The sequence below is a fragment of the Anas acuta genome, chromosome 15, assembly GCF_963932015.1.
Source record: "Anas acuta chromosome 15, bAnaAcu1.1, whole genome shotgun sequence".
Classification (NCBI taxonomy): domain Eukaryota; kingdom Metazoa; phylum Chordata; class Aves; order Anseriformes; family Anatidae; genus Anas; species Anas acuta.
In genome coordinates, this window is record NC_088993.1 from 15,611,800 (window position 1) to 15,624,949 (window position 13,150).

A 13,150-nucleotide genomic window follows, 5' to 3' on the forward strand; every position below is an offset into this window, starting at 1 on the left:
GACAACAGCTCTGGTAGGTTTCTTCTGGGAGGAGAACAGGGGAGAAAACCGTTTTTGTGGTCTCCATGTTGTATAGGCACAGTTTAGGGCAATGTCAGCTCACCCCTCTTTCCCCCTCATCTCAAAAGCACAAAAAGTTACCAAAAAGTCTGCACACCGGGTTTGTACCCGAAGGCTGGTTACTCCACCTGCTTTGCAAATGCTCCAGTCCTATTAACACATCTAGGTAAGAGCTACAGCCAGTTAGGAGAGAAACGGGGTTAATTATTAGTTGGGTTTTATTTTAGGCGCTTCTCTCTCACATGGAGCGTACAAACAAGGCGAGAAGCTTGTAAGAGCAGCGTCTGGCTGGACAGCCGGGCCCCCTTCCCTCCCCAAATCCCTCTGCCTCCGTGAGTGGTGCAGTATCCTTTTTCCAGGCTGAATAACCACAAGCCAACGAAGGAATATTGTGTTTGTTTTGTGTTTTTTTTTGTTTTTTTTTTTAATAACGCCGTGGCGTGAGCGGTGTGAGCAGCAGGGGTGCCGATTTCATGCTTCCCTGCTCTTGTAAACAGTGGAAAGGCAAAGAGGAGGAACTCACTCAATCAGCGGATCGCTCATTATGGATGAACACCTAACGCTGGCACCGCGCATCGCCGGCTGCAACGGAGCCTCCGAGCAGCACGAGCCTGGGGGAGGCAGCCAAGAGCATCGGGGCAGGGCGAGCTTCTCCCTGCACGGCTCTTCCACGCTCCTGTTAGGAGCTGAGGGTCTCCGACAGGCACAGAAATAAATTCTGCCTTGCAAGGATGGGTACCTGCATCTGGGTGTACCTACGGGTGGGAGCAGGCTGCTTGCACAGGCCAGCAGATAGGGATGTAAAAAATTTATACGTGTGCCAAGGCACTGTGCATGCTGCAGGCATGCAAACTGCTCCCAAATGCACAAAATGACCCTTGGAAATAACCTGGAATTGCCCTAAATCTATCAGGAAAAACGCCAAGTGTTTCGCAGAGCCGGTGCGCTCCGACACCGCGCGCTCTGAATTTTCCCAGCCTGAAATTCTCCGGGATTTTTCTCTTGTCAAGCATCGCTGGCTTTGTCTGGGGCATTCGTGGCCCTCCTGTTCCAGAGGCATCCAGACACCCAGCCCCACGCACTGGGCTGCAAGCACGTCCCAGCCCCGAGGGATTTCTGCACCGCACGTTTCTGACGGTCTCAATAGGACTTCCTGGACTTTGTTCAGCTCGGTCACATTACTGGTACTGTTCTCAAACACTTGAAATGATGGATTATGTAGTCCAAAAATACAAAATTGGTCTTGGAACTTGGCTTTAAGGCAGGGCAGAGGCTATTTTTTAACCTACCTCTCTGATTTCTGCACTTAAAGCACGCTTTCCAACTTCTCTCTCCAAGCATGTTGAAAAAGGACGACTTCAAACAAGGTCAGATGTGCACAGATTTGGAGACAGATCTCCAGAAGGGTGATTTTATCAGAAGGCTGGCATCGTCAGGCACGGGAATTAAACCCTTGAAGCCAGAAACTCTGCTGTACCTTTTGGAGTCTGAATCCTAATGCCTTAATTCCCTGCCTGGGGTAGAAGATGTCAATTTGGGTCGTAGTTCTCCTATTCTCTTCTTTTCATACAGAAGTACCCCTGCGTTATTTAGTTCAATTAAACACGATCCTACAACCTATAGCTGTTTTTTCCAGACCACAAAGTTAGGCACTACCAGAAGAGGCTGCTTTAAAGGCACCTAGAAAGTGTCCCCTTTATGAACAAGCTGCACGAGACTTGTGTTTATCCCTCGAAAAGTGGATACTGCATAAATAAATCAAGACAGTACAAGGAAGCGATTTGGTCCCCAGGCCTCTTCCGAAGGAGGTGTGTGATGCTACAAATGATCAGGCTGCTCACAGGCCTTTGTCCTGCACAAACCAAAAATCGGTGCAAATTTTCCCTTTGCCCCAGGTAAGGATGTAGGTGGGAAACAAACTCCTTGTGCTGTCTGATTTCAAGTGGTTGAGTAGGGCAGGATGAGAGGTGAATGAAGGGTGGTTATTCTAGGTAAAGGGAGCGGGGTGGGCAGGAGGAATCGCTTCCGTGGTGAAGTCCTCACCATTCCTTGTGTAATTAGCCACTTGTCTATGGGCTCCATGTCTGAGTTCCCACCTTTACCTCTCCTCTGTGTTGAGAACAGAAAGGGCCATAAAGAGAGAAACCACAGCAACACCCGTGATAAAGTAACATAACAGCAAGTCGAAAGCTTCGTGCACACACCCACACACACACACACACCCCGTGGTAGCTGCTGGCAGCAGCTGCATCCCCCTCTGCAGCCCGCAGAAGCATCCTGGCAGTCGTTCAGGCTGCCCACCTCTAGGAGCAGCCGAGGTTAAAGGACTGCTGATGCCTCCTGTCCCCTCTGTGCAGGCTGCAGGCTGCATGGCACAGCGCTGCAGGGGCTCTCAGGGTGGCTTCTTGTCCTCCAGCACTTTGTCCCCGAGCTGGGGCGCGGGCACAGAGCCACCTCTGATGCTCCGGAGGGGCTTGCTCAGGACCAGCACCATGGGGCAGTTCCAGCTTTCTGGTCCTGCCCAAACGGGGCTGGTTGAGCAGAGCCACGTGTGAGTTTGTGTCCCTGCACCCTGCTACCTGTCCTGCGTGGGATGCCTCTCCTGTCCCCATTACAACAGATAAGCAGCTGTGATTTCGTATCTCTCATTTCAGTACTTGTGCTAGGAGAAGAAAAAAAAAAGGGGGGGGAAATCACTCCAACTTTATCCACTCTCTGCGTAACACTGGAGAATTGTTTCTTGGACACCTCTCCTCCCAGTTGCGATCGCGCAACAACTCTGTGGCAACAAAAGCAATTCCCAACATGGAAAAGCAATATTAAGAAAACAGCGTATTTTTAGCTCGTCTCGTTTCCAGCTGCTAAATCATATTAAAAGACAGCTAATGCCACGTGACCAGCCGTCTCTCCACAGACCTTTCTGAGAATGACTACATTAGAAATGTCGGATGTGCTGAAATTTAGCACTGGACAACTGTGCTGGAAGAAGACGTGTGCGAAGAATGTGTTGCAAAGCTTTTGGCTCCTCCCTGGAGCTGTTCTTAAATTAGCTCTCTGCCCAAATTAACGCGTGTCTTTCATTTCGGGAGCACTGCCAGTTTTTTCCTACACATGCCAGGGCTGGTAACTTTAGGGAAGTTTAGTTTTTTATTTCCTTTCAGAAGAGCCACCCACAAGCCTCACAACGCTAGTCTTGTTTACCAACTACCCAAGGATTGCGTTTCAAAACAAGCTATTCCGATTACCTGATCCAGTCATCAGGACCTTTGAAAAGAGGCTGAAAGTCCCTACAACATCTCAGAGCCCAAAGTTCCCTAACCCACGAAGTTCTTGTCCCCAAAAAACTTTGACCCATCAGATTAGCTTCGATTCAGCCCTTTGAACTGATAGCACTCGGGGCAGAGCAGCTGTGCTGGTGCAGAGGACACGTCACAGCGGTGCCTCCAGCTGAGCTGGGTGTTAATAAACACGGGGGTGACCCCAAGCCCCAGTAGCTAAGTGCAGGCCCCTTGCTTTTGGCTAGCTGGGAACAAGGAGCAGAGTCTCAGATCCTTCCCCAGGCCCTCCCAGCAGCACAGCTCAGTGACTCTGGAGGCTTGCTTCCCCCTTTTCCTTCAGGAATGAATTTTTGGCATGAATTTTTGCAGGACCATGCTTGAAACTGGCCGCAGGGCTGACCTGGGCTCTAAATTACCCTTTTTGCAAGAAGCAGGCAGATTTGTTGGGTGGGGGCGCTCCGTAAGAAATCACTGCTGAAGCCCTGCTGTCTCTGAGCGATGGCCAAGGCAGGCAGGCAGCTGTGATCTGACCCCAGCTGGCTCCAAGCACAAAACTCTCCCTGGCTCACAGCACAAGCTGCCAGGCGTGCCAGCTGCCCAGAGCGCTCCCATTTCAACTTATGAAAGAACCAGGGTGGGATCGGCCAAGGCATGGGGAGGCAATTCTCCTCAGAGGGTGCGTGTGCAGGCTGCCTCTCCCCTGCTACACTGGCTCTCCCGTGCTCCCTAGTGGTCAGCACACACCAGGATGGTCCTAGGGAAAGGCTCTGCACTTGCTCTGTCATCTAAAAACTTGCACACAGCTGGGTATGAAAGAGTGGAACGGTTCTAAAAAAAAGCAGGGTGGTAGAAAGGGGTTGAGGGATGATCCAAAAGCTCTTTTCACCTCTGCCTTCATAGGGGCATGCACACGGGGGCCAAGCTCACTCTCCAGGACACGTTTCTAGTATCATCCAGCATGATGAGGCAGCCTGGGGGGCTCTTTTGCCCACACCAGGCAGTGGGAGCCTGCCCTGGGACAGAACAGCCTGCATGCAAGGACAGCTTTGGCACGGCACGTGAAGCATTAAGTCTACACGATTTCTCCTCCTGTAACTTGCTTTTGTATCCAAGCACTTCAAGCAAAGGCTAGAGATTAAGGCTGCACCAACTTTCATCAGAAAAAGCAAAGCAAACAGATGCACGCCAGTGTTGACACGATGTTCCCTACTTATTCTTTTCAGCAACAACTCCAGTTAAAGAAATGGACCCCCCAGGCTAGCTGCATGAACGCAGGACAATTTACCCGCTCTCATTTTGAAGTCTTTTAGGCTGGCGTACTAAGTAGCAGCTCTTTAGAAATCATTACTGAGCAAGTGCTTGCTCATAGATATCAATTTCAAAATAGCCGGTACCAGCACGTCACCGGAATACAGAATGAGAAGTCTCAGTCAAAGCAGCTGTCTCCAGCTTGGATTCCACACACAGCCTCAGAAAACGAACCGCAGAGCAGCCACCTACCACTCCTGTGTTCTGTTTCCGAACATCCAGGGCGGACGCCAGTCCTTTGACAGCCTGTGGATCCTCGTATGTCACGCTGCAAGAAAGGAACAAACCCCAGAACTAGAAGGAAGTCCAGCAGTCACCCGTGCGGAACGTACACGCTGCTCTGATTTACTTCCCCTGCAATCAGAGAGCGTGTTCTTTTTCTTAACAGGACCTGAAGTGTGCTAAGTGCATTCCAAAAGAGGAATGTGCTCTGTATAAAGAGTGGCTATCAGTTCCAGCCAGCTCGTTGAATTAAAAAGAGCAAGATTGGCACTATGAAAGGTAGGCAAATAGGTTATGAGGCACCATAAGCACATCCAACAGCTAGCAGGGGACTCTGAAAGGAGGCCTGATTACAGACTGTGTTTTGCAGAGCTTTCAGGATGACATTTGGAAGCCTGACCTTGACGCATGGAGGGGAGGAGGCAGAGAGAAACTCTAAGACAGGTGAAACCTAACAAGAACTAAAGCAAAGCGTACAAAGAAGGGCACTGAGCTGGTTAATCATCGTCTGTTTGCAGAGGTTGGATTTTTAAAAAGCTCCTTAAATTGCTGCCTCGAAAGGAAACGCACCAGCCAGCCAACAGAGGCAACCATATCATTTCTCTGAGCGGAGGGGGTAAACCAGGAGTTGAAGCCCAGCACCTGCCTGTAAATCTGCCCCGGGAGGAGCCGTGGGTCTGAGCAGGACGAGCACTTTCCCCTGCAGCGTGCTGGCTTCTCCCAGGCTCTGAGCACAGCACCCAGAGGCTCTCACCTACGCATCGTGGCATGTCACACTCGCATCCTTACTGCCTCGCTGTTGCTCACGGAGTACAGTCCAAGGAAGATACAGCAATCCTCCCCTGTGAAATCGCGTGCTCCTTGTTCTATTAGCTCCGAGAAGTAGATAGAGGTGCAGTGTGGGAAGGCTAGTTTCGCGCTTCATTTAGCGCAAGAGACAGAGGGAACTCCATTAAATCTCTCTGCAATGCATCTCCTTTCTGACTACACATTAGGGCTCTCAGCCTGAAATCTCCAGTGGTAACGCGTGTCTCTACAGCAGAGCACATCTCCTCAACACTGACACTGCAGCTGAGGCACTACAAACAGCTCTACTCATGACTGCAAATGAGAGATCGCAGTAAGCTTGCCAGCTGAAGTTTTCCAGAGCTGTTAAGGTCTGAGCTAAACTATTTAACAACATTTCGTGGTTCGAGACAAGACATTAATGATGTTCTGACTGCTGGTAGCCACTACGTCCTCACGAATTTGAAACCAGGAGGAGGCAAGAAATAACATATGAAGGAAAAATACCTGAGTGTCTTTTAATGAATCTCACTTGACAAGGATCAAAGGATTTCTTAATAGGTGCACAGATTTGTTTTACATTAAAATAATTGGACCTGTTAAATACCCATGAAATTGCCAGATTTGCAGCTCTGCAGATGCAAGCCCTTCACATATAAACAAATTAAAGATAGTACAGCAGCCGGGCAAGCTATGCTGCCTTGACATCCTGAGAGAGTCTTGCTGCTGGGCCAAAGGGAGAGTTTAACTGGATATTAACTCTGCCCCTGATGACTGCAATTCAGTCACCATGACCTTCAGCGAAGGACCCTTAAGCTCCTCTACCTCAAGCACTGGCTGGGTGGACGGGGTGACAAGCTTTTGTGAGAGGAAGCATCTGCAGAAGTAAAAGCAAGCTCATTTCCAAGTTTCCAGTGAGCTCACTAACTAAGATGGTCAAGTAACATTACTCAGCCGGTCTGCTCTGCCCAGAAGCAAGAACTTTCCCATTTTCTAGTACTCATAAAGACCAGCAGGATAAGGCCTGGATTAAAAGCACAAAAACATACATCAAAACTACTTTTGCAGTCTGGAGCGAAGCAAAGAAGTTTCAGATTTATGACCTTAGAAAACAGCAGGGCCATGACTCAAACAGTAAAGACAAACTCCAACATACTTCTTTCGCTGCTCAGCCAAGGAACTGCCTCTCGTCTGTGCAAACATGTCGAAGTCATCACGAGGGTTACTGTGTTGTAGGGAGCCGAGCGTGCCACTGACGCTGTTTGTACCCAAGTCTGCAAAAGAAACGAACCAATGAAGCAGCAAACCACGGGCAAGCACCGCTGCCGTGACTGTGAGAGGAAGTTACTAACAATGCAGCTACAAACGTCATCTGGTTAACAGTTGTAGCGCTGAGCACAACTGTCCAGAAGAGGCTGGAGGCTGCCTGATCCACAGCTAAAAGAGGAAAATGGCTCCTTGTAAATCCCACTGTGAGAAGAGTTCACATTAGGGATCTCAGCAATGGCTCAAACCTGCTCCCACACTCACACACCTGCATTTCCTAGCAGCCCCAAGCATGCTGTTCAAGACCCACAGACTGCTCAGGCTTGAAAAGATCCATGCATTGCAGCCTCGTGTTCATAGACACTGCTTAGATCAGGTACTCACCAAGCCCTGCAAGCTGTGAAGAAAGTGAAGACTGGGGTGTTGAGTTTCCAACCATTGGGCTTACTACAGCTGGAGAGCCAGGCCCCAAATCTATTAAGTTATCTTCTGTCACCTCGTTCAGCACCTGTTGGGACACAAAAGCATAGTAAGTTACACATGCCAGAGATTTACTCCTGCAGTACAATATTTAACCCCCCAAAAATAATGGTTGCTTCCTAAAAAGACCTTTCTTGTGTACTTCCAAATGGACTCCTCTCTTGGGTACTAGGGTGATGAGTGCAGAAGAGAAAGGGTCAGACAGTAAAGAACTGTTTGACTGCTCAGGACAGCAGGGAATCTACATCTCTCCAGATTTATCTAATGTGTCTGTGTTCTCCACCTCTTTTAGCACCAGACCGCTGTGAACGTCAGAAGTCTGCCCAGACTCAGAAGCAATCAAAAAAGTCAACAGATGAAAGAAAATCCATCAAGGATTGTAAACACAGAGATGTTTTAGAGCAGCGTCTTCCTGAGCTACAAGTGTCACCTGAAGTTTGCCACATTCTTATGCTCTTCTCTTTGTTCCCGCTATTAACCACCACCACCACAGGCAGGACCCAGGGCTGGATGGACTTTGATCTGGCATGGCTAGTACGGTGTAACCACTGCTGCAATAAATGGAGCTAGGTACTTACCCCATTGCTGGCATTTTGCGTCGAACGCCCTGATCGGTAACGTTCAAATCTGTTAAAAAAATAAATGAAAAATCAACATGGACTGTTAAAGTCACCAACAAACAGTGAAAAATGCAAGTTTATAACGAAGCCGTGAAATGCTTGTGACTGAACTTAGCTATTATTGGTTCAAAAGAGAACTTTAAAAGCTTTAACTCCAAGCTAGGACAAAGGGAGGACAGCTACAGAAGTTGCATCCTCGCTTGTGTGGATATTAAGTTGACTAATCTGACCTTGCAGCACACGCATGCCTGAAAAACACTGTAGGATTTGTCTTTGTTTTTTTCTTTTTTCATTAAGTGCTTCTTGATAGACTATCCTGTTAGCCAAGGGACAGGAGCAACTGCAGTAAGATTGATGCTCCCAGCTAAACAAGTTGAGCACCGCAGTGAGTCTTACTCCCACTTAACAGCTCCCTCTTGCTGCAATACATGTAAATTAGAAGCCATACGCATGCCAGCACGGCCCTATCCAGGCAGCTCGTGTCAAGAGCAGCAGTACTTAGTAAATAATTTCTTAAACCATTCTGGGTCAGCGCAAAGATCGTCAGAGTCTACGTTCAAATGGGCTGGTGCTTCCCAGGAAGTAATGATGATGGATAAAAAACCTCACGCTTGTTAGGGGAAGAAGTCTGCCCAGTCAAGATGTGGTCTCTTCTCTGCTCCTTCCCCCTCCAGCCGTACAGCTGGGACCCCAAGCATAAACCCAGCCTTCAAGAGCTCAAAAAAGCAGGGGGAACTACCTCCTCCCAAGGCCCATCTGAGCCCAGTCTGTCCTTCCTTACCAGGAGAAGCATCATGATTTCTCTTAGCTAGATTTTTTTTCTCCCCTCATTCAAAAGTAATTTCACACATTACCTCTCTATTTAGTAAAAATAATAATAATAAAATCATTGAATCCTTTGGGTTTTCTCCCAGATGAACAGAATGCAGTGGAGAATCTCAAGCAAACTGAAATATTTTTTTTAAAGTAACAGGAAAATGCAGACTTAAAAGGCAGCAAAAACAAATCCAGGCCCAAATTTCAATTTTAGGAAACCGTGGGTGTCTAGCTTTACTGGAAATCCAGCTCCCTGAACTGGAAACCTACGACACCTCCCACCTCCTATTTCTCACCAGAAGGCTTATGAACCACACGTTCCTTTACATCCAGAGCTCCAGAGCGACGGCCACAGCTCCTGCCTCAGTCACTGCCAGAGCTTGGTACCCACACCAGAAATCAGCGTGATGGATGCGGAGCTTTTGGAACAACAGGGGAGGAGCTGGGATTTATTGAAAGGCTCAGACCAGTGCAGCTGCTGTACCACGAAGAGCTTGCTAACACTGCTCACCTCTCAGCCTGCAACGATTACAAACGCTCCGGCTACGGGCTGCAAAGCTGCAGATGGAGGGAGGTGGAAAAAATATGAAGGGTGACCAAACTAAGCCTCAGTGACAGTTACACTCTGCCCCTTGTAGAATTACGCTCGTGCATGAAACGCACGCCATCTCCCACAAAAAGCCAGCATTTGTTTCAAAGTTTGCCCCGATCTCCTCTGAAGGGCTAAATCAAAGACAGAATCGAGGCCACAGAGCCTTCTTTCCAGCCTCTGCCGTGACAGCACAGATTCACAGATCTGGAGTCTAATTTATTTTTAAAGGCTTGAGAAACAAAGCCCTGTGCTAAGAACAAGGAACAAAGGGTACTCTTTAGTGCCTCACTCCCCAGGCCTGTCATTACGGGGAAGATTAAACTTTCCCAAGACTGCCGCATCACGTGCCACCTCCTGCAGCAGATGTGGCTGACAGCGCCTTTGTCTGACATGCTGAAAGTCCTCTGACCCAAGTCCCGCCCCTGGGGATGATGCCTGCAGATCAGCTCTTCAAAAAGCCCAGCTCTGCACAAGCCGGGCTTTTTCAAGATTTTCAGCGTTCTTTAAAAACAAAAGCCTTACACGCACGGAGGCCGTGCCCGCATCAGGCAGCTCCCCCTGCACCGGGGCTGAAAGGAGAAAGCTCAGAGATCAGAAGGCAGAGAGAGAGCTCACAGGAGCCTCCCTGAGCCAGGAAGCAGCACAAGCATTTGTGCAGAGCCTAAGCTAGCAAAGTGGAACCAGCAGCCGGGGTTGTGCTATTTTCAGCCCCAAGCTCCTACATTCGTGCAGCACCACCCAGCAGGGACGGACGGGCTCACGTCTCCGCCAGTTCAAAGAGTTTTGCACCAAGTTGCCCTGCGTTTTACAGACGTTCCCTGCAAAAATTCAATTGCAAGGACAAAAAAAAAAATAAAATCTTAGGATTTAAAGCAACAACTGAAGTCAGAATGTTACCATAAAAGACAACAGAAGGATTTTGTGAATGCTTTCTGTGTTTTTTTGTTACGCTGGACCATTGGCCCAGTTGGCCATCTCCATCAACTGACCTCTTTAAGAGATGAATGAAATCCTGGAACAAATGTAAACAGTTGACAGAAAAGGTGCCTCACCTTTCGTATCTGAGGAAGACGTTATTTAAATCATCATTCACGTGCAGCAGCTCCTCTGTGACTTCTTCGTTGGACACTCGTGAGATCAGCTCCACAATTCTCTGCTGCATAGCTCTACAGGTTCGGTTCAGTTCCTACAAGGAATGCATTGTGCACACACATTCTGATAAGCAGCTAGCAATAAGTAGATTTAGTTGAGCTCTGTTCACAGCCAAACATATCCCCCAGCTGAGAAACACTAAGACAAGTCTATCTTTGCATGATTAAATGTCACCCAAAAGCACATCTAATCAAACATGCCCTTCAAGAGACGATGGCATAAAACCTTGAGAGCCTATTTACAATTCAACATCCTGATTCTTCTTTAACTCTGAGCTCTTCAGAAAATAAATAACTGTACTTTAGTGATCTGTTTTAAGAATAAAACATGGTAATACAACAGCTTTCCAGAAGAGAGTTTCCAAGGAAAACTCCATCTGCTCTTTTTGACGGCATCACCCTCAAAAACTAAAAGATGCAGGCAGTGGAGCAAGTGGGGAAAAAAGTTCACCAGGGCTGCCACAGGTAGCTAAATGTGTGCTACACAGCTGGAAGAGAAGGGCTGGGGACGCAGAGCTTGCCAGAGAAGATGAGGATGAATACCCTACAAGGAGCAGGAGCAGGAAAAGATGAGCACCTTGCTCAGAACTGCACTGCACACAGAAACACTCCCATCACCTGAGCGAGCCCACAGGCACGGACGGCAAAAAGGCAGTGGGAAGTTTCAGAAGAACGTTTTAAAAGAATACAGAGTAAGGGGATTTATTTTAGAAGTCTCTCATTCCAAAAAACCTGGGTGTGAGTTTGCCTGAAGGGGTTCTCCTGCTTCCAGGACATCTCTTTGATCACCAATTACTTAGCAGAATTTTTTTTTACCCCCGTTGGTCTGAAAGGCCTCGAGACCAAAGGTCAGAGCTGACTGGTATGTCGAGGAGGAACTACAAGAAGAAACGTGACATATGGCACGGCGCCACCGACTAGACCCACGGTTTTACTTCAATAAGCACTGACATTTCAACTAAAGCATGTCCCTTCGTCATCTCCCGCCCCCCCCAGCTCCACTTCAGAGCAAAAATTCAGCACTAAACAAGGATGACTTGTTGGTACACAACCTTCGGGATGAAAGCAAAAATGTGTTTGTTTTCCTTGCTTGGTCTGACATCCTAAGCTCTGGATAAATTTCACCTAGTGCAATCCAGCTGCCTTAACAGCTTGAAGAATGTGTTCTCCAATGTCAGTTTTGATCCCATCACTTTAGAAGCAGATTGTGACATTTCAGAGGTTTGTTTGCTGCCTTTCCGAGAGGGCTGACAGTACCTATCTATTCTGCTCAGAGCTGGCTCTCTAGCAAGCTGTTTACATTTGATTGTTGGAGAAAATGTCAGGAATTATTTAAGGCGGATGGCTATATAAACCTCAAAGCAAGGAGTCCTTGCAGACGGCACCCGGCTCACAGCTTTCAAAAGACTAACCACCCTTTGTCATCAAAAAACGGGTTCTCACCAGCTCTGTGATTCAGATTTAGGACGCATCAGTCGAAGGGAACCAGTTGGAAGGAAGAATCGCTGCTGTCGCTCCATTTTACGATCAAGTTCTTTAACCTTAGAGCTGTGCCGTGAGCTTACGCTGTCAAGATGTTAGCAGTTATTTCTGAATGTAAGCAAACCGTTCTACACGGTTTTGGTCTGTCATGGTTTCCTGGAAGCTTCTTTTGCTTTGAGCAGTCCAACCCAAATGGGCAGGAACTGAAAGGCTCTTTATTGCAAAGCCTCTCATCAGATGCCATCGTGGCTCTGAGACAAACACACAATACCGCTGCATGGGAGAGACCGGCTTTTGGATGGATTTCAAGCTCTGATGTATCACAGAGAGCAATTCCCTGCCTCCCTCCAAATGTACTATTGTGGGAGCCCATCCTCCCTGCTGGAGGATCAAAACAGCAGCCTATTTCTGAAGCTATGGAAAGGCAAATACCACGTTAAGAGCAGCAGCTGGAATGCCAGATCACAGTATTCCTCATCTGTGCTGCATTTGTTCCTCAGCCAAGGGCACCCCGCTACCACCAGCCTGGGGAAGCAGATATGAAGCCTGACCCAAGAGCTCAACTAATACAGTTTTCTGAGATAATAAATACAGCTCTGGATTGAGACTTTCCAGGAAATAAAACCCTTCTGGGTACTCCATCAAACCCTCTGGACAGCAGGAAACTTCAGCTGAGCTCCTGCCTTAAGCCACTGGCTTCAGGAGAAGCTACAGCACATCTGGAGGGAGAGTTCATATATTTCGAGATGCAGAGAATCCACAGACCCTTGGCAATATTTAGTCCAGCTGGAAATACGGAGTGTGCTTTCCTGCAGTGACTGGAAATGCTTTACCATCGCATGAGTGATGACAGAGGACTTGAAAGCAGCAGAAACGCTCAGTGCTTACTGAGCCTATGGCAATTTTAGGCTGTGTTGTGGTAAAGACGACTTTATGTTCAACATTAGGAAAAAAAGAGCTACACGGGCAAGAAGGCACTGGAGCAGGTTTCAAGGGAAGTTAGGAAATCCTTGTCATTAGAAGCTTTAATAAATGAAGAACATTAAGTGATGAGACTAACTGGGGTCAAGCACAGCCCAAATTCGTTAT

General features: G+C 48.0%; 1 protein-coding gene across 4 annotated transcripts in view; it reads right to left on the reverse strand.

The window, feature by feature from the left end:
- The window catches only part of TOM1L2 (target of myb1 like 2 membrane trafficking protein), a 49,149-nt gene that overhangs the window by 10,831 nt on the left and 25,168 nt on the right, over nt 1–13,150 (reverse strand). For 2 of the 4 annotated variants that reach the window (XM_068699620.1, XM_068699619.1), the window contains exons 8-12: nt 10,481–10,614; nt 7,979–8,027; nt 7,305–7,428; nt 6,811–6,928; nt 4,839–4,914 (exon numbers count right to left, since the gene is read on the reverse strand). In XM_068699620.1, the coding sequence (XP_068555721.1) occupies nt 4,839–4,914; nt 6,811–6,928; nt 7,305–7,428; nt 7,979–8,027; nt 10,481–10,614 (501 nt within the window). Of the gene's footprint in view, nt 1–2,103; nt 2,170–2,196; nt 2,723–4,838; nt 4,915–6,810; nt 6,929–7,304; nt 7,429–7,978; nt 8,028–10,480; nt 10,615–13,150 lie in introns of those variants that run through there. The other 2 variants (XM_068699618.1, XM_068699621.1) reach the window with 2 other exon arrangements.